The sequence below is a fragment of the Leopardus geoffroyi genome, chromosome B3 (genome assembly GCF_018350155.1).
Source record: "Leopardus geoffroyi isolate Oge1 chromosome B3, O.geoffroyi_Oge1_pat1.0, whole genome shotgun sequence".
Lineage (NCBI taxonomy): Eukaryota > Metazoa > Chordata > Mammalia > Carnivora > Felidae > Leopardus > Leopardus geoffroyi.
In genome coordinates this window covers 61,840,351-61,867,520 of record NC_059337.1, presented here as the reverse complement: position 1 = coordinate 61,867,520, position 27,170 = coordinate 61,840,351, and the positions used below count along the sequence as shown (strand labels likewise).

General features: G+C 41.8%; 1 protein-coding gene across 1 annotated transcript in view; it reads left to right on the top strand.

Moving 5' to 3' along the window:
• The first annotated feature begins 5,474 nt into the window (after nt 1–5,474).
• RTF1 (RTF1 homolog, Paf1/RNA polymerase II complex component) overlaps nt 5,475–27,170 on the top strand; it is a 51,366-nt gene continuing 29,670 nt past the window's right edge. Inside the window, exons 1-2 of the mRNA XM_045449975.1 lie at nt 5,475–5,685; nt 17,621–17,731. Of these exons, the coding sequence (XP_045305931.1) occupies nt 5,488–5,685; nt 17,621–17,731 (309 nt within the window). The 5' untranslated portion in view covers nt 5,475–5,487. The remainder of the gene's footprint in view (nt 5,686–17,620; nt 17,732–27,170) is intronic.

Here is a 27,170-nt window from a genome sequence, read left to right as displayed (position 1 = left end):
TACTCCACTTACCAAGGCCATAGGGAATGGGATGGTAAAAAGGTGCACGGGCATCACTGAAAGTTCAGGGCATACTAAAAATGCAGGCCAGGACTGACAGTAGAAGAGACTGTTAGAAAACTAGGCTCACTAACAGCAATGGGGTGATAGGAACTTGAAACAAGAGGGCATAAGGCAGCACTTAACTACCAGAAACCAGGCAGATGCAATTGTTATAATAAGCAGAAAGGGTGCAGTGCAGCCAGGGAGTCCTGAGCCTCAAAGAACTATGGAGATGGTTAACAGAATACAGCATCTGCAAGGACTATAGGGGTACTCCTCAATTTTCAATCAGAAGAAATCAAGATTGGGTGATCAGAGGCTGAGGGCAGTTGCTCCAATGAAAAGTGACACTCCTGCCCATCTTTGGATCTGAGCCAGTTTTCAGACCCTGAACTCATTAAGAGATGGTCAGGTAACCAAAAGGAGGACCTTGCAACACCATAGCAAACATATCCAGTAATGGTTTCCCCCATCCTTCTCTCAACGTTCACATACATACATGGCCATTTTCTTTCTTTCTTTTCTTTAAAAAGATTTTATTTATTATTTATTTATTTATTTTGAGAGAGAGACAGAGAGAGAGAGAGAGCAGGGAATAGGGAGAGAGAGAGAAGAAGAGAATCTCAAGCAGGCTTTAAGCTGTCAGCATAGAGTCTGACACGGGGTTTGAGTCCATGAACTGTGGGATCATGACCTTAGCCCAAGTCGGACGCTTAACCGACTGAGCCACCCAGGTACCCCTTAAAGATTTTATTTTTAAGTAATCTCTACAACCAATGTGGGATTCGAACCCACAACCCTAAGATCAAGGGTCACACTGACTTTGCCAACCAAGCACCCTTGGTTGTACTTGAAAATGTATCACCATTTTCAAGTATATTTTTAGATATGGTTGTAAGGAACAGAATATAAGTTCATTTAAAATTGTTAGTAAATCCATAGTTTTTGTCATTATGCATTTTCTTAAACAACAGATGTTAAAAATGTCTTTTGTGCTCTGATGTGGTCTCCATAAAAAGGGAGGTTTTCAGAGCATTTTAAAAGCGCGTGCCTGGGACGCCTGGGTTGCTCTGTCAGTTAAGGGTCCGACTTCAGTATTCTTTTTTGTTTGTTTTCTAATGTTTATTTTTGAGAGAGAGACAGCGTGAGCTGGGGAGGGGCAGAGAGAGAGAGGGAGACACAGAATCCGAAGCAGGCTCCAGGCTCTGAGCTGTCAGCACAGAGCCCGACACGGGGCTCGAACTCACAGGACTGCAAGATCATGACCTGAGCCAACGCTGGACACTTAACCGACTGAGCCACCCAGGCGCCCCTAGGTGTCCAGCTTCAGCTCAGGTCATGATCTCATGGTTTTTGAGTTTGAGCCCTGTGTCAGGCTCTGTACTGAGAGCTCAGAGCCTGGAGCCTACTTCAGATTCTGTCTCCCTCTCTTTCTGCCCCTTCCTCGCTCATGCTCTGTCTCTGTCTCTCAAAAATAAATAAACATTAAAAAAATATTTTTTTAAGTGCATGCCTTTTGTAATGTGTGTGTGTGTGTGTGTGTGTGTGTGTGTGTGTGTGTGTGTGTATAAAGGTAAGCTCTTGAGAGCAAGGATCTTGTCTTGATCACTTATTCATCTTGTTCAGTATCTAGCTCAGTGCCCGAGGTCAGGCATAGAGTAGGTACTTGGTAAGTATGTGTTGAATAAATATATGCACATGCAAACAGTTGTTTTGGTAGAGTGGGCGGATATCTTGGGATGGTAGAATTTTACATAGTTGTTTTTCCTTTATACTTTTCTTTAAGTTTTATTTAAAATTTTTCTTTAAATGTTTATTTTTGAGATTTATATATATCCATATATATATATGTATGTATGTGTATATATATATATATACATACATACATATACATACATATATATATATATATATATATATATATATATATATATATAGGGAGAGAGAGAGAGAGAGGGCACAAACAGTGGAGGGGCAGAGACAGAGACAGAATTCAAAGTAGGCTCCAGGCTCTGAGCTGTCAGCACAGGTGCAGGACTCGAACTCACGAACCATGAGATCATGACCTGAGCCCGAGTCGGACTCTTAACTGACTGAACCATCCAGGCACCCCTCCTTTATACTTTTCTGTCTTTCAATTTATTTACAATAAATAGGAATATTTTAAGTTAAAAAATTTTTTTATTTTATTAAAATTTTTTCTTAATGTTTACTTATTTTTGAGAGAGAAAGAGAAAGAGAGCACAAGCAGAGTAGGGGCAGAGAGAGAGGGAGACACAGAATCTGAAGTAGGCCCGAGGCTCCAAGCCGTCAGCACAGAGCCCAGTGTGAGGCTCAAATACACAAACCACGAGACCATGACCTGAGCCAAAGTTGGTTGCTTAACCGACTGAGCCACCCAGGTGCCCCTAAGTTTTTTGTTTTGTTTTTTTTTTTTTTAATCTATTTATCTGAGGGAGGCAGAGAGAGAAGGAATGAGTGGGAAGGGGCAGTAAGCACGGGGGGCACAAGATTCAAAGCAAGCTCTGTGCTGACAGCAGAGAGCCTGATGTGGAGTTTGACCTCACCAACTGTACGATTATAACCTGAGCGGAGTTCAGGATGCTTAACTGAGCCACCGAGGCACCCCAGTAGGAATACTTTTTTAAAAAGTAATCTCTACACACAATGTGGGGCTTGAAATCATGACCCCGAGATCAAGATTTGCATGCTCTATGGACTGAGCCAGCCAGGTGCCCCAGTAGGAATAATTTTTACAATCAGGAAAAAATATTCTAGCTGACATTTATTGAGGGCTTACTCTATGTCAGGGCTTACTTGATGCAAGGAAGTATTCTCAGCACTTTTTTACATATGTTAACTAATCTAAACCTTATTACAACCCAAAGAGGCAAGTATTATCATTATTCTCATTTACTGAGGGATAACTTTCACAGGTTGGGTTCTCCAGGAACCAAATGAAGAGGAAGTTTAGAGCACAGCATATTTATTCATTCAATTTAGACACCGTCTAGGCTCAATATGGACCAACTCCATATTTCCCATGAATTATTAGAAGGGCTCCATAATTCAACTCCATAATTCCCATGAATTATTAGAAGGGCTACCTGGGTGGTTTAGTTGGTTAAGCATCCACCTTTAGCTCAGGTTGTGATCTCACAGTTCCTGAGTTTGAGTCCCGCTGAGCCTCTGCTGTCAGCACCGAGCCTGCTTCGGATTCTCTGCCTCCCTCTTTCTCTGCCCCTCCCCTCCCTCTCTAAAATAAATAAGCATTAAAAAAATTAAAAGAAAAAAAAGAAGATCCCTCACAGAAAGATTGAAATCAACAGATTTCACTCAAAGACAGAACATACCCTTTTTTCTTGAGTTTTTAAGTAATCTCTACACTCAACATGGGGCCTGAACTCATGAACTCAAGATTGGAGCCACAGGTTATCCCAACTAAGCCAGCTAGGTGCCCTAGAACATATGTTTGTTAATTGCAGTCAAGGGACATTGACTTTTTTTTTAAGTTTATTTTTTTGAGAGAGAGAAAGAGAGGGGGGCAGAGAGAGAATCCCAAGCAGGGTCCCCACTGTCAGTATGGAGCCCTATGTGTGGGGCTCAAAGTCATGAACCGTGAGATCATGACTTGAGCAGAAGTCTAGATACTTAACCAACTGAGCCACCCAGGCGCTCCTGGTCTTTTTCTATTAACACATTTAAAGAGGGTCCTCACAGAAAGCCACTGAAATTCAGGGTAGCTAAAAACTAGCCTGGTCATTTTGAGTCATTCTGGCTATGGGCTCAGTTCCAAGGATACGTTGGAGGAGAGTGGTCTAGGGGTTATATCTTATTAAAACTCTTTTGGAGTAAAGAGGTAATTGGGCCTTAGGTTGTTTTCTCTACCTTAATCCTGAACACATTTTCAAGCTAACTGGAAGCAAATTGGACATCTAGGTATGTGTTTACTTCCAGGGATTCCTCTAAGTCTGGTATATTTTCTTTTACTATCACTTTACGGCATGCATGTTTGTGACATGTATTGTAACTTATAGGAGAAAATAAAATTTATACAGTATGAGGGAAAAGAAAAAGGGAGCCAGAGAGCAAGGATTCATCAACTTGCCTGTGCCCAGTAATGCCTAGAGAAGACTGGGGTCTCCCTCCTAAATTCACTACCAGAATAAAGAATTAATGGTCTCCCAAAAACTTTTGAGAACATTTTCAAATTCTTATTGCTTATGCTCTCTACCCTATATTCAAAATCCCACAAAGAAATCACTTCTGAAATTGCCCTTTTCTGTTAAGTGATCTCTCTGCCCAACATGGGGCTCAAACTTATAACCCCAAGATCAAGAGTCGCATGCTCTATCTACTGATCTAGCCAGGTGTCTCTGAAGTTGTCCTTTTAACCAGCTAACCTCAACAGGTAAAAAACTGAACTTATTTCCTGCATACACCAGTCTCCCAAACCTCCTTTACACTTATGTTCCTTATCTTGATGAAGCACCCACTCACCACCACGATTAGATTCCTAAGCCAAATTCTAAGCATTATTTGTGTTTTGGACTTTGTCTTACCCCTCTTCCAACTAATATTCAATTCCTGGGAATTCTGTCTTCCAAATTATCCAGAATCCATCCACTTCTCTCCATTTCCAGTGCCTCTTCCTTACTTTGGGGCACCATCATCTCTTGCCATAATGACTCCAACAGCCTAAGTGGTCTCCTAGCCCTTAGGCTCCCTCTCTTCTAATTCATTCATCAAACTGCGTTCAGAGTAATCTTTTTAAAACACAAATCTAATAATGTCATCCTTCAGTTTAAAAATTTTCAATACTGAAGTTCAGTATTCTGATCATAGCTTATTAGGCACTGAATAATGTGGCCGCTGCGTTCCTCCACATACATCATATTCTGTGTTCCATAATGAACTTTGTCCCTGAACCCAATTTTTTTTCAATTATCTACGGGCCTTTGTCCACGCGGTTCTCTGCTTGGAACATCTTTCCTTCTACTCTTCTTTTGGGTAACTCGGATGCATCCTCCAGGTTCCAGCACAGGTGTCACTTGCACAACCCAGGTAGGCAGGCTTAATCCCCGACAGATGCCTTCAAGATGGTCCAGCCAACTTGTGTCTTCCAGGCGGGAGGTCCCTGACATCGCCCTGACATTCAATCAGTGTGGGCCAGTTGGAAGACTTGTCAGAGAGGACCCAGATGCTCGCAGGCCCCGTCCACGATAGGTACGTAGCACACCAATCTTCGGGCCGGTAGAAGAGACACACCCAAGGTTTCCCGGCGCCCGCGCAGGGTATGGGACCGCTGTCCACTGCCCGGAACCCAGCCCTGTACGGGGCTCCGCCTCCCACGCTGCGTCGGGGGTGGGGTAGGGCGGGGTGCCGGGCGCCGGCGAACGGCGTGCGACGAGCGGGGGGCGGGGCCAGGGGCGGAGCGGAGCGCGCATGCGCGGTCGCCTTTGTGTGGGTCGAACGGCGGCGGCGGCGGCGGCAGTGGCGGTCCCACTGGCAGGCGGGCAAGAGGGGAGTCCGGGCGGCGTCCGGCGTGGGAGCCGGGGGACCACCATGGTAAAGAAGCGGAAAGGCCGCGTCGTGATCGACTCGGACACGGAGGACAGCGGCAGCGATGAGAACCTCGATCAGGTGAGGGCAGGCCGCGGAGGCGCGGGCCGGCGGAGCGGGAGGGCTGAGTCCGGGCCACGGGAGCCGGGAGCTGGCCGGGCCCGGGGCCTCCCGGCCCGAGCTCCCGGCCCGCCCCGTGCCCTGACCTCCGCTGCCACCTCCTTTTTGTGTTCCCCGCAGCGCCCGGGGCCCTCGGAGTCCGGCCGGGGCCTGGAGAAGGAGCCCCGAGGACTTGGCGCCTTGGGCCGGGAGGCGGGGCAGGGACCAGGCTGGTGGGCCTCTGGCTTGGGGAACCAGACCGGTCCGTGATCTGCTGGGGCCAGATCGGAGCGGCGGGCGGCGGGCTGCAGGCCGGGCGATCCGAGCCCAGAGAGATAGGAAGTATTGCCCGCCAACCCAAGAGCCTGGGAGATTTGGGAGGAGGTGCAAGGGTGAGTGTGGGGTGGTGGGGGTGGGGGGCGAGAAGGTGTGGGCTCTGGAAGATGAAGTTTTTCAGACAAGAGGTGTAGACCGAGAGTAGAGACACTCTTAAACCTTCCGGGGAACCTCTGCCGTGCTTGACGAGAAAGACTTAGCTGTAGGCACAAATCTATTTGGCAACTAGGGTCGTTTGTGGTTGAGAAGGGTCCTTGTTGAGATGTCAGACCGAAGAAAACTCTTGGGAGGAGGAAAGTGGGCAGAAGTGGAGAAATAGATAGAAGGATATGGAAGGACTATGGCTAAGGCCTCTGGGCTCTTTTCATGCAACATCCCAGAATTCTTTCTTATTTGAAGATTGTGCAGGAGCCATTGAAAGTAACTTTTGGTCTCACTGTCTTAAGGTTGAATTGTTTTTATATCCTAGAAAATACTGTAGGGAGGAGCTGTCCTTTATAGCAGTGCTCTAGTGATACTAGAAGATTCAGAGGATTCTTGCCATGTTTTGTGAACAAATGGTATGAAGAAAGAATATTCAAGAAGTAGTAGCTTTATAAGTTGAGTAGAGAGAGTAGTGAATTTAGAATCTGAAATTTTGAGTTCCAGGCTGGCCATGCTGTTTTTTAGCTATGTATCTTTCGGCTGTAACTGTAAAATCTAGATACAACATTAACCTTGAGTATCTAATTGGGCTATTACAAGGATCAAGTATTTGTAAGAATTAATATTGGTACAAGCACTTGCAAACTAAGGCTTTTGTGTAAATGGCTTGTTGGGGGGTTTGTATTAGGCCACAGGTCTCAGGACTGAAGTATTAAGGCATGAAAGGGGTGGACTTTTGGGGGGGGGACTGAAAATGTATTGAAAAGAGGACTGTTTTGAAAATGGTGGTAAGGAGGTGGGAAAGTAGTGGGGCTTTATCAAAGGAGGAAAACCTGTTTGGGGGTAGGAACTGAAAGGCTCCTGAAATTTACAAAAATATAAAAAATATATTCTTGGAAAAAATATATTCTTGGTTTGGAAAAGTTTGGTTGATAATTTTAGACTGGCACTTAGGATTAGAACTTTTTTTTTCTGATCTAGAAATGTAGGTATTTCTAATAACATCAGCTACCATTTACGTAGTGTTTGGGGTGAACTAGTCAACCTCAATTGAGTATTTACATTGTCACGTTTTCTTTTTTTTTTAATTTTTTTTTCAACGTTTATTTATTTTTTGGGGGACAGAGAGAGACAGAGCATGAACGGGGGAGGGGCAGAGAGAGAGGGAGACACAGAATCAGAAGCAGGCTCCAGGCTCTGAGCCATCAGCCCAAAGCCTGACCCAGAGCCTGACGCGGGGCTCGAACTCACGGACCACGAGATCGTGACCTGGCTGAAGTCGGACGCTTAACCGACTGCGCCACCCAGGCGCCCCCATTGTCACGTTTTCAAATGATGGTGAAGTTGGTACCATGTTTTCAATTTTACATATGAGGAAAATGGAGATTGAAGAAGTAACTTACCTAGATTCACACAACTTGCCAGTGGTATAGTTGAAATTTGAACTCCATATCTGCACGACTGCAAAGCCCATACTCTTCACTATACCAACTTAATCTGTTAGTCTTTTAATTTTTTATGGTGCAAAATGAGAATGATGTTTCATGGTCATTTTCCATGTTGCTAGAATCCATGTTTGTAAAGTCCATTGAATAGTTTGGAGGATATTGTTACATCACTTAAAAAGATTATTTGGGCGCTTCCTTAGTAAAGCGCTCTGAGACTGATGATGAATGAACTAAGCTGCAAATTACTCTGTCCGTAGTGATTTTCCACAGAATTCTAACAAATGAAATGAATTGAGAGTTTCCTTTTCTGATAGAGAGGTTCTACCTGATCCACAAAGAGCCTATCCGTAGTAGACACTGGAAGGGATTGCAACTTTAAATCCAGCTTTATCTATTTATAAAAAGAAATTAGCATAATATTTCTAAGTAATACCTAATACAATTTAACAGCAATTTCAACTTTTTCCTCTGCAACCACTCTCATTGGCATTCTTTTATCAGATGGGAACCAGATCAAAATTACCTTTCCCTGCACATCCTAACAGAGGCACCAGTGCCTTGTATCTATCTATTCAGTGCTGTGTCAGACTCTCAGAGGAATCAAAAACAAAGATCTCTCCCTTCTATAAGTTATCACCAGAGACCTTTAGCAGAAGTTCCAAGTCAGGCTGGTTTGGGGGTCTTTGGAATCCTCAGAACAAAATTAATGCATCCTGGGCCTTTATAACCAAGATAGCCTTGGGCTCCTCCATCTGGTTCTGGGTCTTCATTGGGGGTGTAACATCATGTTTGCTGTCTAGTGTAAGGTTCTTGTGGAAAAGGCCATACTGTTACAAATCTGAGGTCTAGTGTGAGTGAAGCACAGTTAGAAAAGAGGTCCTTTGTCCCTGGGTTTTCCCGGTGGGAACCTAAGCCATTATGTTAGAAATACTACATCCGTACATCCGTCTTAGTCCTTGCTGAAAGTGAGGCAGGTGAGCCTTCTATACAGGTTCTTCCTGGTGGTGGAAGGAGGACCACCTGTGTCAGAAGCTGCGGGAGTTACTTATTTAAAATGTACTTTGCAGGGGCTCCCATCAGACCCTCTTTGGATAGAGCCCTTGACTCTGCATTTTTACTAGGAACAGCCCAGGTACTTATTTTTGTGAATGATTGAGACCGCTGTCTGCGTGCAAGTTAATCTTTTTAATAAGACACTCTAAGTAGTTTGTTTGGGAGAGAAATAGCTTCCTGTCCTGGCCATAGTGTGTGCAGAACTGAAGAAACTCAACAGAGATGTTTGAGATGGCAAAGCTGTTGGCTTTTCTAAATCTCTGAAGCTATTTGAATTGTTGGGATACTTTTTGTTGAGGCCTGTTTCTTTTTCCTTTCTTCATGATGGGAAGGAAGGTGTGTAGTAACTGAATCGAAGTAGTTTAAAATTGTTTTAACTTTAAAAGATTTTAAAAACTCAGACCTTTGAGAATTTGAAGGATTTCTTTTAACATATGACCTGTTAGTGACCTTATTTTTTTATGTTGGGCACACCCTTTCTTCAACATTTTAGAATTGCAAATCCTGAAGATACTTGGTTTTGGCACCTCTTGGAAGAGTTTGAGACAAACCTAGTTTGTTTGTTTACCCCATCATGTACTTCCATGGAAATAATGTGTGTCACTCTTAATGGAATAATATTTATGCAGTGGGTCTTAGAAAATGGAAAGTATCCAAAGGTAATAAAGTAATAAGAGTTCTTTATTCAGATCAATACAACTCAGTATTTATAAAAACTTTACTCTGCCTTTCTCAAGAAAAAAAAATTAAGCTACATGCATACTAGAACGCTTTATTTCATAATTTCCTTTCTTGTTTCAAATGGTGATTATGTTGTCATGTCCTCTTTTTCTCTGCTCATGATACTTGAAGTAGCAATAATTAAGTTTGTCTTTGAACAATAGGCCCCTAAGTATTTTCTAAGGAGTTATCTTTAGACATATGTAAAAAATACCATTGTTATAAAGTATCCTTCCGTAAACCTTCCCCATAAAAGTTGGGAACTTTAAAAGTTGTGCCTCTCATATAGTCTTCTTTATATTAGAGCAGAATTTGGTAGAAGTCTAGGATGAAGAACTTGTGAGAAGTGTCACTGTTGACTACTGAAGTTTTTTAATTTGTGTCATAGTGTTGCATTCAGCTTGATGTAACTCCTTTGCTAATTTCACTCACCTTTTCTGTGCAGAGAAGATAGAGTCCCATGGGAGCTTTAACAGGCTTTTAAGAAAAATTCAAAACAGATCTTTCACCCCCAAGTCTGTTGGCATACTACTTATTGCTCCTTTCCTAGACTATAAGTTCCTCAAGGGCAGAGATTGTTTATCTTTCAATAAGTGTGCTAGACAGTGCTAGGCACCAGAGCAATTACTGGGTGAACAAAATGGAAACAGTTTCCACATTCAGGGAGCTTAGAGAAAAGTGGGGGGTGGGAGGGGTGGGGGGATGGGGGGTGGAGAGGAGAGGAGAGGAGAGGGCAGGGCTGAGCCTGTGGCAGGGCAAACACTGCTCACTCAGAGAGTCACTTCCTCAGTTTTGCTAGAGGCTATGAGCGAAGAGCAAGGATATTGTGAGAGTGTGACCCTGGAGGGAGTAACAGTTAAATTGAGACCTGGAATATGTGTTAAGGAAAAGATTAGGAGACCGAAGAGCACAGAGACATGTTGAGTGTTCATGGTTGAGGGACCAGCATGCACAGAAGCACTGGGGCAGGAAGGACCTAGCACCCTAATGAAACTGAAAGAAACACACAGTGACTGGAATATAACAAGTTGGAGAGAGAAGGTACAAATGAAGCTGCAGTAGTCTCTATTTGGACCCTTTGAAGATGGAAAAGTCAGTTTAATGAATCACAACCAGCATTAAAAATGAAAATGAAATTGAATCAAATAGAAAACATCAGGGTTACCTAGCTGTCTCAGTCAGTAGAGCACATGACTCTTGATCTTGTGAGTTTGAGCCCTATGTTGGGTATAGATACTAACTTTTAAAAACTAAAAATTTTTAAAAAAGAAAACATCATGTGTCAGACTTAGTAAAAAGGAGTATTGTTTTCTGAAACCTATGTTTCTTGTACACTGGCTCATGAGGTATCATTGATCTTACAGTGGGCTGAGGTTAAAAAGTTTTAAAGTTGTTGGTAGGGCCATGTTGGCAACTTTAAGGACTTTGGACTTGCTTCTGAGGGTAATGAGAAATCACTGAAGGATTTTAAGCCAGAAGAGGTGTTCAGATTCGTCTTTTAAAAAGTTTCCCCAGGCTGTTATGTGGAGAGTAACCTAGAGAAGGGACACCAGTTAGGTGGTAGAGAGAGGAGTTCAGGTGAGAGATGGTGTAGAGCAGAAGTTCAATTAGAATGGAAGTTCCAGGTAGGCAAGGTGATTTGTTCACTGTAGTATTCCTGCACCTAGGACAGTGCCTGGTATGCAGCAGATACCCTGTCAATGTTTGTTAAATGAATGCTTGACTTGTGCTGGTATGGTACTTACAGAGACAGCAGAAAGGAGATTTGATTGGACATAATATTAAGGATAAAATGAGAGGACTTGATGATTGAATGTTGAAGGTGAGGAAGAGAAGGTTCTGGCCTGAGATGGGGAACCTTGGGAAAGAGCAGGTTTAAAGGTAAAGAGCATGGGGGGTGCCTGGGTGGCTCAGTTGGTTAAGCGTCCAACTTTGGCTCAGGTCATGATCTCACAGTTTGTGAGTTCGAGCCCCGCATGGGATGCTCTGCTGTCAGTGCAGAGCCCACTTTGGATTCTCTCCCCTTCTCTGCCCCTCTCCCAACTTGTGTGGGCACACTCTTTCTCTATTTCTCTCAAAATAAATAAACGTTAAAAAAAAAAAAAGGTGAAGAAATGGATTCATTCTTGGATGTAGAGATTAAAGTTGTCTGTGAGATATTTAAGTGGAAATGTCAAGTGGGTAGTTGAAAATAATGTGTGCTTGGGGCCTGACTGGTTCAGTCGGTAGAGCATGCGGCTCTTGATCTTGGGGTGATGAGTTCGCACCCCATGTTGGGCATGGAGCCTACGTTAAAAAAAAAGCTGGAGGGGCACCTGGGTGGCTCAGTCAGTTAAGTGTCCAACTTCAGCTCAGGTCATGATCTTGAGGTTCATGGGTTCCAGCTCTGCGTTGGGCTCTGTGCTGACAGCATGGGGCCTGCTTGGGATTGTCTCTCCTTCTCTTTCTGCCCCTCCCCCACTCTCATAATAAATAAATAAACATTTTAAAAAATCTTCTCTATATTCCTGTCTCTCCAGGTTTTTGGGTTTTTGTTTTGTTTTTGTTTTTGTTTTTTTAGTTTATTTGTTTTGAGAGAGAGAGCATGTACACGGGCTGGCAGGGAGGGGGAGAGAGAGAATCCCAAGCAGACTCTGCACTGTCAGCACAGAGCCTGATGTGGAGCTCGAACCCACGAACTGAGATATCATGACCTGAGCTGAAATCAAGAGTCAGACGCTCAACCAACTATGCCACCCAGGTGCCACTAAAGAGAAGATTTTTAAAAATAATAATATTAATGCCTGCCTGACACAGAGTAGGCACTTAATAAACCTTTGTTGAATATGCAGATGCTTCTTGGCATATCCACGGTGGAAAGTTTTTTTGACTTTTCTGGTTACAGAAGAGTTAGAGACAGGAGATAGTGTCAGTTTGGGAGTTCTTGCTCCAACCCCTCTGATTTAATACTAATATCCCTTTAAGGGGTAGAAGAAATGTGCATTACTTAGGAAGTATATTAGAAGAGGGAACTAGATAAGAACAAGTAACAATAGAATTTTTTTAATGTACATTTTGAACAGGCTGAAAAGTGATTTTGTCAGTTTTATAACATTGTGGACATATATGGAACTCAGTATTTTATCTACAGTTATAATTACTTGGCTGGAAATATGAAGGATACGTTGCCACATTTAGTGCCAATCATGAGAAACATAAAGGATTGTTATACTCCCACTTTGGAATTACTTCAGAAGGGTTTTGGTGTATATGTTCATTGTTTTGATTTGTTTTCTTTCAATAAAAATAGTAGATGCTTAAAAAAAAAAATGGTAGATGCTTGTTGAAACACTTCCCAACAAACCAGATATACCTCCCTGTCTCAGAAACATACATACACACAATGGCTCCATTTCTTACTCCTGAAAAGTAAACCAGTGTCCACCATTGGAATCTTATTCTACCTACAGTTTTGATAGGAAAGAAAGAATAAGAATTAACATCGCAAATTTAAACCTGTGTGAATTACCACTCTTCCCTCAGTATCTTTCTAGTCCTCCCTCTTCTCCCTGTCCTTATCCAGGTCACCATCCACTCTGATGACACTGCTCTGGATTCCTTCTGACTCCTTCCTGCACTTCCACCCTGGCCCCTCTGATCTGTTCCTCTGTCATTTAGAGTGCTCTTTTAAAATCCGTCTGAAGATGGTTACTCCCCCTGAAACAATTTGATGGCTCCCCATTGCCTTCAGATAAGATGCATGCTCCTGATACTGCTTTATAAACCTTGAAATGATCTGGTTTCTTTTTACCTCTCACCAGCCCTACTCCATTCTCCCTGTTGCCTGCTAAGCTCCAGTCACACTGGTTCTCTTTCAGTTCTTCAAATACACCAAGCTGTTGCCAGCTTCGGGGCCTTAGCTATTCCATCTGGAGATCTCTGTCCAGAAAACTGCCCCTCTCTTTCCTCTTTCAGAGTTTCTAGTCTCAGCCTAAATGCCATTGCCTCAGAGAAGCCTCCATAGATCACCGTATCTTGATACATTCCCCATTCACTTGATTCACTTTCTTCTTAGCACTTATCATAAGATATAGTGAATTGTTTCTTGTTTATTGTCTGTCTCCCTCACTCAATTTTAAATTCCACGAGGTCAAGGACTATATATCTTAAAAAAATTTTTTTTTCATGTTTACTTATTTTTGAGAGAGAGCGAGAGAGAGAGAGAGCAGGGGAGGTGCAGAGAGGGGGACAGAAGATTTGAAATAGGCTCTGTGCTGACAACAGAGAGCCCGATGTAGGACTCGAACTCAGGAACCATTAGGTCATGACTTGAGCCAGAGTTGGACGCTTAACCGACTGAGCCATCCAGGTGCCCCGTCTTTTTTGATGACTGTCTACGGGGCTTGGTGGTACATAATAGGTACTCATAATAGGGTGATCATTTGTCCCTGTTTGCCTGGAACTGAGGAATTTCCTAGAGTTTTCAGGATTTGCGGTGCTAAAACCACGACAGTCCTGAGAAAACCAAGATGTTTGGTCACACTAGCCGGTAGTAATTATTTACAGTAGTTATATTTGTGGAATGAATAAGTGAGAAAGAGTTCAGCATGCTAATTAGCCATAAAAACCTCTGAGGCTTATCCCTGTAGGCTTTTATTCTCACTTGTGGGGTGTAGACTATGTATCCCACTTTCATGTGATCATGGGAGATTTGATTAAAGAGAGGAGATTTAATTTCCTTTAAGTAGGTAAGAGAGAGCTAAGTTGCTTTATTACTGATCGATCCCAGCATAACATCACAAAAAGTGCAGTGTGAGTGATGGGGTTGGGGAATGAAATCTTAAGGTTTACGAGTCTTCATGTATTGATGGATTAGAATTCTAATCTTAACCGGAATGGTGCTATTTTAATAAACATTACGTTAGTGCAGTTAGACTTACTTTATTTTAGTGTCTTGGTTTTGGCAATCTGATTTAATGTTAAATATCGCTTTTAAGCAAGTTGAGGAAACTGCTCTAGAGGCCAGATGTGGTATCCTGCACAGCCATACGTATACTATGTTGGGCATTGGCCTTAATTTAAGCAGATCTTTAGTTCATCTTAAAGTCTGAAGGTTTTCACTGGATGAGATGAAAGACAGGGGCAGTGGTGAGAAAGAACCACTGGACACACAGAAACATCTCAACCAGCGTGGTACAGTTGAATCGGGCTGGCAGGAGAGAGCTGCAGCTGGACCCATGCATGTGCATGAATCAGTTTTAGATTGGCTTTTTCAAGTCCATGTGTTGGATCCGTCATCCCCTACAAGTAGTAAATCTGATGATGGTCTCTTCACGTATGCATGTTGGAAAGACTTTCCGTTGCACCTTGGTCTGTTGAGCTGTACTTGACAAGCCCTCAGTAGACTAAGGGACTTAATTGTAGAGTAGCCTTGCCACGTGCTCCCCCATTAACTTCTTGTGCAATTCTTAACTTATGGAAAGGGTGTCTTTCACACTGTTAGGAAGGTCTTTGCCGTCACCATACTATTGTAATATGGTATTGAATGTCTTAGGAGAAGAGAGACTGTGTCTATCAGATGCAATTGTTTGTTGATGAAAGAGCATAAACTCTACCATGGGAGTGGCAGAGAGTGAGGGAGAGAGAGAAATCCCAAGCAGGCTCCACACTGACAGCACAGAGCCTGATGCCAGGCTTGAACTCACGAACCATGAGATCATGACCCAAGTCAAAACCAAGAGTCGGCCGCCCAACCTACTGAGCCACCTAGGCACCTCTAGAGTGGAACTTCTTTAACAGGAAGGCAGTATTAACATTTTAACACTTTAGTTACAGTAACTTTTAATGGATGCCTGCTGCTTGTAATAGTTAATGTTTCAGGGTAGGATTTGATTGCTAGGTATCCACATCCCTGTTATAGTGAGTTGGTGTTAAAACAGATTTCTAGTGCATTTGTGAACCTCAGGAAAGAGATAACTTATCAGAAATCTTTCTGAATTTTATAAATTTGCATTAAGGTAATGTGGCAAGGGAGATAATAGTAGAGGCCATCTGCCAATTACCATGTAACTCAGAAATACCCCTTCTAGGTATATATCCAAGTAAAATAAAAACTTACATTTACACAAAAACCTGTATATGAACATGAATTACGCCAAAATGGAAACAACCCAAATGTTTTTCAGCTGGTAAATAAACTGTGGTACACCCACATGATGGAATACTCCTTAACAATAAAAAGAAATAAACTATTGATATATACCGCCACGTGGGTGAATATCAAATGTATTTTGCTAAGTAAAGAAGCCAGACTCAAAAGGCTACATACTATATGATTCTATTTATATGATATTCTACAATGGGTAGATCTGTCTGTAGGGTCAGAAAACAGGTCTGTGGTTGTTGTGGGATGGAGGAAAGGATGTGAAGAGCAGTAATTTCCTGAAAAGAGCATTAATTTCCTGAAAGAACAGTCTTTTTTTTTTAACACCAAAACTGTAACTCCACTTGACCAAATGCAAATTACAGCGGTATTTGTGAGGATGATGGAACTGCCCTATATCTTGATTGTGGGAGTGGTTAAACTGTAAGTATTTGTCAAAATCCATAGTATACCTAAGAAAGGATAAAGTGTACTTTATGTAAATTATATCTCAAGTTTTTAATTTTTTTAAAGATTTTATTTTTAAGTAATCTCTACACCCAGTGTGGAGCTCGAACTCACAACCCCGAGATCAAGAGTCACTTGCTCCACTGACTGAGCCAGCCAGGCACCCCCTCAAGTTTTTTAAAAGACCATAAACACATACACACATTGCTGTAATTTGCATTTGGTAAATAGAAGTTACTATTTCGGAGTGAATAAGTAGAATGTTCTTACGATCTTCAGTCTTTTCATAAAGTTGGTATGCTAGCTCTCGTTAATGAAATGAGAAGAGTAACATTTCATGACTGCATATGAAGAAGAGAGCGGGTCAGCTGTTAATCTGAGAAGGTCATTTTCTCATTCTGGCCAAGGAGAGTATACTCCTAAAATAGAAAGAGACTGGAAGAGGAAAATAGATACTTTGTAGCAGTCTTTTATTTTAAAATCCATCTTTGCACTTGACGTATAATTGTATAGCACCACCATCATCAGGAAATAATACTGCTAGTATTTATTAGTTGTATTTTTCTCTTTTTTGGCAGAAGGGAAAAAATGTTTTAGACTGGTAGACCTTGACTGAATTAGGAGCTAGGATTCTATCTTCCACTGGTTTGAATCCTGGCTCTCTCATGTACTAGCTGTGTTACCTGGGTAAGTTACTTAACCCTTCCTATTGCTTGGTTTCTTTATCTTCAAATGGGAATGATAAAAGAACTTACCTCAAGGTTGTCGTGAGTATTAAATGTTAGATACTTAGAAAAGCACCTGACGCCAAGTAAGTACAGTATAACATTGGACTGGTACTGATATTACAGAGATCAAGAAACAGAAGTTTCCTTTTGTGGCATTTTTGGGTGACTGGTCTGAGTTGGCAAGAAGTAACTGGAGAAAGGAACCATGTAAGAGAGCAAATTCTGGTTGTAGCCATGACACTTATTGGCACATCCTTCCCCTTCTAATCTGTCACAATGACCAGGACAAGGCAGAGGTGGTGAATGGAAACATTTGGGTTATCAATTTAGGATTCTCATGTAGAAGCCAGCACACTTACTGCTTGTTATCAGACTTGGGATTAAACACCAAAAATATACCTCGTTTTTTCTGATTCAAGCATTCAAAATAAGAAATGATCTTAGAAGCTTGGAGTTTGTCAGCTTATTCAGAACAGCCCACAAATGCTAATTTTCCCATGAATTACAGTAAGAGGATGCTTTGAGTATTAGTTAGCTATACCAGTAAGATCAATGAGCAGATTACCTTTGAAAACATGGTTCTTCTATCAGTTCCTCAGAATTGGTGCTTATGTAGCAGGTTGCAATTTGGGGGTACCCTCCAGTTCAGTTTTCTAGTCACTTTTCCATTTCAGACATACATTTCCCATTAAGAAGAAAGGGGCAGATTTTTGAAAACATTTCTTTAATGGTTAGGAATACTGGCACTTAGTCTGTTTGTGTGGTAAAAGTTCCCATGGTGGCATTTTTCGATGGAAAGCACAAAGAGGTAGAAGAGATCTAGGGAAGGTGGGCATTTCTTGTCCTTGAATGTTTTTCTCTGTTGAACAAAATTCCTGTGTCTACTTCTGCCCTGTTAGGAGCTTTTGTCCCTGGCAAAGCGAAAGCGCAGTGATTCCGAGGAGAAAGAGCCACCTGTGAGTCAGCCTGCAGCCTCCTCAGACTCTGAGACGTCCAACAGCGATGATGAGGTGGGTGTGCAGGGGCTTGGCCCCAGGGACTGAGTGGTATTTGAGGGTCCTGATCTGATGGCTTCTGACAGCCGCTGTTCCTTAACCTGAGATTTTACTACCTAAGATCTGCAAGAACTTAGGGAAAGAAAATGGTGTAAAGAAAGCTCTTGAATTGTCATGTTACCTTGTACTGTCATTTACCTAGTGGGCCCCTCTGCAGAGCACATGTGGCCATTGTTTACTTGCTTATTTCTAGCCCTGTTGCAAAAGAAGAGGCACAGCCTGTTAGTCTTCATCTCTTTGTTTTGTTTTATTTTATTTTATTTTATTTTATTTTATTTTATTTTATTTATTATTTTATTATTTATATTTATTTATTTCAACTTTTTCTTTCCATGTTCGTGTTAGAAAAGAAATTATTTTTTTTTTAGATGTTCATTTATTTTGAGAGAGAGAGAATGCACACATGCGCCTGCTTGCAAACAGGGGAGGGGCAGAGAGAGATGGAGAATCCCAACCAGCCTCTGTGCTCTCAGAACCCAGTGTAAGGCTCAGTCTCACTAACCATGGGATCATGACCTGAACCAAAATCGAGAGTTGGACGTTTAACTGACTGAGCCCTCCTGGAAGAGAAATTCTGTCAAGAATGCCATATGTTAGGAGCACCTGGCTTGCTCAGTTGGCAGAGCATGCAACTCTTAATCCTAGGGTTGTGAGTTTGAGCCTCACATTGGGTGTGGAGCCTACTTAAAAAAAGTTAAAAAAAAGAAAAAAAAGAATGCCATATGTTAGTGGGAAATACTTTAGCAAGATAAGTTTTCTTTGGATGGATTGAATTGATGCCCTCAGAGTGGTGGTTGTAACTTTTAAGGAAGAGAATCCAGCTGTTCATTGTTTAAACCAAGGTGACTTTCCCAAACTGTCTACCACCAAAAAAAAGCCCTAAAAGATGTAGAACTTTAAAAAATTTTTTTTCAACGTTTATTTATTTTTTTGGGGGGGGGACAGAGAGAGACAGAGCATGAACGGGGGAGGGGCAGAGAGAGAGGGAGACACAGAATCGGAAACAGTCTCCAGGCTCTGAGCCATCAGCCCAGAGCCTGACGCGGGGCTCGAACTCACGGACCGCGAGATCATGACCTGGCTGAAGTCGGACGCTTAACCGACTGCGCCACCCAGGCGCCCCAAAGATCTAGAACTTTAATGGAAGAGAGAGACAAAGGGAAAGTTCTTTGAAGCCCTCCTACATGTTCCTCTTTTGATTTAAAATATTTTTTTTCAGGCGTCCTTGGGTAGGTCATTTGGTTGAGTGTCCCATCTCTTGAGTGTGGCTCAGGTCATGATCCCAGAGTCGTGGGATTGAGTCCTGCATCTGGTTCCATGATGAGTGTGGAGCCTGCTTAAGATTCTCTGTCCCTCTGCCCCTCTCCCCTACTCGCATGTGCACGCTCTGTCTCTATCATAATAAATAAAGTAAGTACTTTGTTCCTTTTAGTAATTTCCTGGAGAGAGGCCAGATATCCCCTTTCTGTTGAATCTCAAACCCTGCAGTCTAGGAAAATGTATATATTTTTTAAGTTTACTTATTTATTTTGGGAGAGAGCGAGAACTAGAGAGAGCACAAGGGAGGGGCAGAGAGAGAGGGAGAGAGAGAATCCCAAGCAGGCTGCATACTTTCAGCGCAGAGGCAGACTCAGGGCTTAATCTGCTGAACCATGAGATCATAACCTAAGCTGAAATCAAGAGTCAGATGCTTAATGGACTGAACCACCAGGCACCCCAGGAAATATTTTTTTTTAGTATGAAATTTATTGTCAAATTGGTTTCCATGCAACACCCAGTGCTTATCCCAACAGGTGTCCTCCTCAATGCCCATCACCCACTTTACCCTCCCTCCCACTCACCATCAGCCCTCAGTTTATTCTCAGTTTTTAAGAGTCTTTTATGGGGGCGCCTGGGTGGCTCAGTCAGTTAAGTGTCTGACTTCGGCTCAGGTTATGATCTCGTGGTTCACTAGTTCAAGCCCCGCATCGGGTTCTGTGCTGACAGCTCGGAGCCTGGATCCTGCTTCTGATTCTGTGTTTCCCTCTCTCTCTGACCCTCCCCCCATTCATGCTCTGTCTCTCTCTGTCTCAAAAGTAAATAAACGTTAAAAAAAAAATTAAAAAAAAAAAGAGTCTCTTATGGTTTGGCTCCCTCCTCTAACTTTTTTTTTCCCTTCCCCTCCCCCATAGTCTTCTGTTAAGTTTCTCAGGATCCACATAGGAGTGAAAACATAGGATATCTGTCTTTCTCTGTATGACTTATTTCACTTAGCCTAACACTCTCCAGTTCCATCCACGTTGCTACAAAAGGCCAGATTTCATTCTTTCTCATTGCCAAGTAGTATTCCATTGTGTATATAAACCACAATTTCTTTATCCATTCATCAGTTGGTGGACATTTAGTCTTTTTCCACAATTTGGCTATTGTTGAGAGTGCTGCTGTAAACATTGGGGTACAAGTGCCCCTATGCATCAGTCCTCCTGTATCCCTTGGGTAAATTCCTAGCAGTGCTATTGCTGGGTCATAGGGTAGGTCTATTTTTAATTTTTTGAGGAACCTCCACACTGTGTTCCAGAGCGGCTGCACCAGTTTGCATTCCCACCAACAATGAAAGAGGGTTCCTGTTTGTCCACCTCCTCTCCAGCATCTGTAGTCTCCTGATTTGCTCATTTTAGCCACTCTGACTGGCGTGAGGTGATATCTCAGTGTGGTTTTGATTTGTATTTCCCTGATGAGGAGCGATGTTGAGCATCTCTTCATGTGCCTGTTGGCCATCTGGTTGTCTTCTTTAGAGAAGTGTCTATTCATGTTTTCTGCCCATTTCTTCACTGGGTTATTTGTTTTTCGGGTGTGGAGTTTGGTGAGCTCTTTATAGATTTTGGATACTAGCCCTGTGTCTGATATGTCATTTGCAAATATCTTTTCCCATTCTCTCGGTTGCCTTTTAGCTTTTATTGTTTCCTTTGCAGTGCAGAAGCTTTTTTATCTTCATGAGGTCCCAATAGTTCATTTTTGCTTTTAATTCCATTGCCTTTGGAGATGTGTCAAGTAAGAAATTGCTGCGGCTGAGGTCAGAGAGGTTTTTTCCTACTTTCTGCTAGGAAATATTTTTAATGGAGTACTTACTTTGTTTTAAAGTTCCACTAAAGTAAAACATGTTTTTATTATAATGAAGTTTAATTAACAGAACAGTGTTTACCAGTGCCCTGCATATGTTAAATTAGGAATGATTGCATTCTGGTCGACTGTAGTTAAGTTCTCTTAATCTTAAATAATTTAATAGACCTAAAATTGTTTTCCACAGCAAGAGGTAGTGAGTGTGAGTTTTTTTCTGTTTATTTTTAATGGTGGAACTGTAATTCCTCTCAAATTGGTAAAATAAATCTGTTAGAAAAGCAGTGGGCTCTTTGAAATAAGTTTTTGCTTTTTCATTTTTCTTAAAAAATATTTAGACAGTACAGGAAAATCCTGAAATAATTCCCTTTCCCACTATTCCTACATCAACTAGTTTTATTTTTCCTGTTTCAAAAGTCAGCTTCTGTGAGTCTGTCCCCCACCTCCACTCCCCACCTCCCTGACAATATCCTGTGAAGTTTGAATTCGTGTTGAGTCTGGAATACCCTGTAATATGTTTTTGGTCTTTGCATTTTCTTAAGATACAAGCAATAAGTATCCTTTGAGGTATTTTCCTGTCTTATATCAGAGTCCCAGGTATGCACTTATTGTAGGGAGTCCCCTTATCCTTTTTAACTGCTTCTACCGGGAGGGTAGAGTCTGTGTCAACCCCACTGCATTAGAGGAGTCCAAAACGTTTACTAGAGTCATCCAGCGTCTATAAAAACCTTTACAGCTTATGGTTCCTTTTGTCATTCATAGCTCCTTAACCAAGTCTGAATGTCCTCACCTTAGAATGCTACCCAACAATTTATGCACTTATTAGAGAAAAAGCCGAGACACAAGCTGCCCCCTGCTCAGTGGGGAATGAAACTTTGAGTGACTTTCCCTCACAAAGTTCTTAATTCTTGCTGTTGCCTCCGGGTCCCAGGCCCACCTGCTGCTTGCAACTCTACTCCATTCACTTTCTCCCCCACCCCACTGGGAATAGCAGCCTCTATAACATAGTCATTCTGAAAGGTGCCACTTTGGTTTGCATTATCATCAGTCTTTCACCCAAGCTAATAGCTTAGCACAGATCACCTCAAAGTTAGGGTGAGTATTTCGTTATTTTGGACAGTTAAGCAAACTGTCCAAAAAGATTAAAATATATATTTTTAAAATCCTGACAACTACTGGAAAACTCAGTGGTATTACTGTGAACTCAGATTTATGGCTGCCTTAAAGATATTCTAAGGTCGGTAGGGGACTTCTGAGAGATCCTTAGAATGTGAAGTTTGAGATGGAGCCTCTTATTTTTCCCTCTCTCACAATAAATATTTATACATCTTTGTATTACTTCACATACTAAACTAATTTACTATGTCTCCTGATTTCTGCTATGGCACTTATATCCTTATGACCTAGCCTTTTTGAAATTTGATCGTTAGAGTGGCATTTCTCAGGTGGGGAGCCTATGATCTGAACTCTGTACCAGAGGCTACTCTGGAGTTTTTTTTTTAAATACATCTCCCATCCTTTCTCCCCTTCCATCTCTTTTATTATTTATTGTCATTAGTAAGCCATGAATACAGATAGAAGTATGTTGGTCCCCTCAGATTTGCTAGGACAGAAAACTGGTCAAGAACAACTGAGTTAGAAGGTTAATGGGTGGTGGTTTGTTATAAGAAGAGACATGCCCTGACTTTAGAGCCTGAAAGTATCTAGCTAATTGACCTGGGGCAGGGGAAGGTGTGGGGGCGGGGGGGATAAAGAGAAGTTATGGACATTTCCTATGCAGAAAAAAGTGGGCACGTTGTACATTAAGTGTAAGGTGCAAGTAGGGAGGGAGTAGTAGATGTTTCGCATATAGTATCTTTGCAGGGAGGAAAACCTAAATTTAATGAAAGAGAATATGCTTGTGTATTATTTTTTGGTGAAGAGATTATTCTCAGTGATATCTTGGGGGCACATGTAAAAATAAGAAGCAGGACTCTTTCTGTAAGGTTTATATTGACCAAGCTGGGAAATTGGAACGCACAGCTCAGTGGTAGGTAGGTCACAGTGCTATAGTGTGATGTTCGGGTGCTGTCATTTCCTGTCCCTGAAAGCATTTGATAGGGAAAGAGCCAGTAAGGGTGCAAACAGGAGTGGCAGAGAGGAAAAATAACAAGGTCAGGAGGAGAGAGCTAGCAATTGCTCATTGACAAGATGAGGTTTAAAAAAAAAAAGGCCCAAACAAAAAAGTCCATTTGTTAGGAGGAACTGAGTCCTAAATCAAGTAGTTCAGAATCCTTTTTAAAAACATAGCGGATCTTAGGGCGCCTGGCTGGCTCAGTTGGTGGAGCGTGTGATTCTTCATCTTGAGGTTGTAAGTTCAAGCCCCATATTGGGTGTAGAGATTACTTAAAAATCTTAAAAAAGTACAGTGGATCTCCTAGAAACAGCTGAAACTAAATAAGGAAGCTTCAATTTTCTTGCTTGTAAAAATCACATCAAAACCCAAGAAAATCCTTTTTTATTCAGAGTTGAATAAAACTACATTAGTCAAAGTAAGGAGATAGCTGAATTGTCTCCTAATACCCTCTGCCTAAGCAAGAATTATTTTTAAAAGTTTCATGTATAGTCTTGTTTTCAACATTTTTGAGAAATAAAAGCATTTGGCTCAGCCCTGTAGTTCAGTACTTGTCACACCTGTTTTTTATTCCCCAGAACTTCTGTCCATCTTCCTGCTGATGGTTATGCCCCCACTTGCCTTTTCGAAGACTTTGCTCTTCTTGCTTTTCTCCCATTTCATTTTGCTCTACTGTATTTCTTTCTGAAGCTTCTTCCTTCTCTTTTTTTCTTATCTGATCTTTCAGGTTCTTTCATTTGGATTTAGTTTTGCTCTTTTTCCCCACTCTGTTATCTCTTGGCTGGTTCCAGTATTTTTTTTTTGTTTTGTTTTAATGCTTGTTTATTTTGAGAGAGCACACATGAGCGCACACACACATGACAGGGGGGAAGAGAGAGAATCCCACAAACCATGAAATCATGACCTGAGCCACAATTGAGAGTCGGACATTCAACCTCCTGAGCCACCCAGGTGCTCCTCCAGTATTTTTTTTTTTTTTTTAAGTTTATGTATTTTGAGAGAGAGAAAGCATGTGCACAGGATAGGGGCAGAGAGCGAGGGAGAGTGTTCTCAGCCTAGAGCCTGATATGGGGCTCGATCCCATGACCCACAAGCTCCGACCTGACCCTAAATCAAGAGTTGGACGCTTAACTGACTGAGCTACCCAGGTGCCCCTCCAGTATTTGTATACTATAACAGTTTGATGTTCTTTAACTTTTTTTTTTAATTTTTATTTATTTATTTTGAGGGAGACAGAGACCGTGTGAGTAGGGGAGAGAGAATCCCAAGCAGGCTCCACGCCGCCAGCACAGATCCTGACTCGGGGCTCAAACTCACAAAACTACAAGATCATGACTGGAGCCGAAACCAAGAGTCACATGCTTAACCAGCTGAGCCACCCAAGCATCCCATGATGTTCTTTTACCTATACGATGAACTATTTACTTTTAAATAAATTTAGTAACAGCTTCTCTAGGAAGTTGACTTAGCTATCCAAGAGCATTTTGTGATTGCTTTACCATACAGGTAATACCTAATTAGCACATGCTCTCAAGAAAGGCCTTCACTGCTAAGCTAATATTTCCCTGTGTGTATATTGGTTTATTGAAGTTTTTGTACACAGCATATCTCTGGAACAAGATGCTCCACATAGACGAATTACCCCAGTACTGAAACTAAATCTTTGAAAATTTAAAATATAAAATCACTATACTTGAAGAAATTTTTGAATACTTACCTGGCAGGGGAGATACCATGATCAGGAAGAAATTTTTGATAGGTACTAGTATATATAGTTTTTCTTGCTGATTTAGTCAACTATTATGAATGGCAGTTGTATTGTGAAATATGGACTTTGAAAATAACTGAGCTGTGTAGTTTATGCATTTTATGCCTTTTCTTTCTCCTCTGTTAACGTAGGTAAGAAGTGGCCATCGTTCTCCCCTCTTGGTAGTCTCTCTGCTCCCATCTTCCTGCATCTGATCTGCTCTGGGGTCAGGAGACCAGGTGACCCTCTAGAGTTTAGGTTGGAAAACTCTGCTTTAGTGTTTGAATTTAGCAACAGCTATTTGGATTGCTTACAGCCTTCTTTTTTTTTTTTTTTTTTTTTCTCCCTTAAACGTACTTCTTGGTTCTTGGCTATGTAGATAACCAGGCAATAGCACCTCTTTTATCTAGACACCATAAAATCTCCTCATTAGAATTTGGAAAAATGAAGTGATTTTCATGGACCACTTGCTCAGACTTGTTTACATTCTGACACTTCCACCAAACAGTGGAATGGAGGTACTGATTATCTTTCACATTTTTTTTTTTTTTTTTATGACTTCTGTTTCACTTTTGTTTTTGTCTCTATACCAGACTGTAAGTTTTTGTGACTGCGTTTAGGGATTCTCTGTTTTCCAGTTAAATACATGTGATGCCTGATTACAGAATACAGTAGTATCTTTTGTACTTTGTCAGATTAATTACACAGAAGGAAGAAGAAAGCCGAGCTATCGTTCATATTCTTTGTATCTTTCATACTCTTTAATATTCTTTTACATTGCATTTACTTTTCAACTCTGCTGACCCTTATCTACCTTCAGGGGGAAAAAAAAACATAAATCAGGAACCATGTCCTCCCCATATACCTCTTTGCTGGCCACTGTCAAGGTCTAGAATAATGATTACAGAATCCTTTAGATAGTTGCTTTGACTTAGTATAATGCTCAGTTTATGAAGAATCCTACACCTTTAAAAACCCACGCAGTCATAGAGATCATCTGGATTCCCCTATTTCACTTGTGAAAACAGGCTAACAGAAGTTCTGATTTCCTTTTCCCATCATAAAATAGTAGTATCCTACCTTAATATAGAACTTCCTGGATTCTGGAGTGTGCTGTGTACTTCTCTTATTCTGTCTCCTTTGAGTCTCAAACCACCCTGATAGGTGGTCAAGGCAGTATTATTATTTCTACTTTAGAGATAAGTAGTCTCAGGTTGAGGGCTAGGGCTGAATTCCATTTACCCCCACTTCCAGTGTGGTTTATCACTAGTCCAACTGTTCTTGAATACTACTCACCTCAGTGTATTTCATTTTACTTGTAAATTCATTTCAGAGTAACTGACCTACAGTGGTTTCTTCTCTGGATTCTGAGACCTAGAATATGATCTTCCTTGCCCGTTAGAGATAACCTCTCTGAAATATATTTATTTTTTAAGTTTATTTAGTTAATTTAATTTGAGAGAACGAGAGCAGGGGAGGGGCAGAGAGAGGGAGAGAGAAAATCCCAAGCAGGCTCTGCACCGTCAGTGCAGAGCCTGATGAAGGGCTCGAGCTCACGAACCACGAGATCATGACCTGAGCCAAAATCAAGAGTCAAATGCTTAACCAACTGAGCCATCTAGGTACCCAGCCTCTCTGAAATCTTGAAGTTTCTTTGCTTTTCTGCCTCAGGATGTTCAAAGTCCTCAGCATCTCCATCTATCCAAGTCCAAAGCAACCACTTGCCATCCCATGTTCTTTCCTGTCTGTCAGCTGGGTGCCAGTGAAGTCAGCTGCTTCTCAGAGTAGGACCTGCTTATACCACCCTCACATACTCAGGCTGGCACAGGGTTGTAGTACTAACCTCCCTTATATCATTAGATAATGCTGCCATTATAGTAGTTATTACATCAGTGAGAGTCAAAGTGCTAATCTCTTTTAGTAGTTAAGAAAACACCTTCATTCCAGTCTCTGTTTTAGGTTTTCTTGACTGCCTGCATACATGATGCTTTCTTGGTGGTGTGTGTCAGCCCACCTCCATATAGAATGCCTGAGAGAACAGGAGGTCATGTATATGACAGTCCTGACTGATAACATATCCTTGCCCTTTCCCAGATTGTTTCTGAGCACCTGTCACTGGGGGGTGCCCTGGCCTTTGTACTCAGATGCCCATCAGCAGGAATTCATCTTCTCATTCTTGCCTTCTGTGTGGTGCATTTTAGGGCATTTTCAGGGTCAAAGCAGAGCCTGCCTTTCAGTAGAGTCACAGTACCCAAAACAAATTTTAAAATGCCTCATCATTTCCTGTACTCTCTGCTGGATGGGGAAAGCCTAAGAGTATCCCTTTTAATCCTGTCCTTTACTCTTTAGACTTCCATTTACTACCTACCACACTCTGACAGTAAAAGAATATTCCTTCTGTCTTAGAGTCAACAGAGTAAGGTTTTTGCAGGGACAGG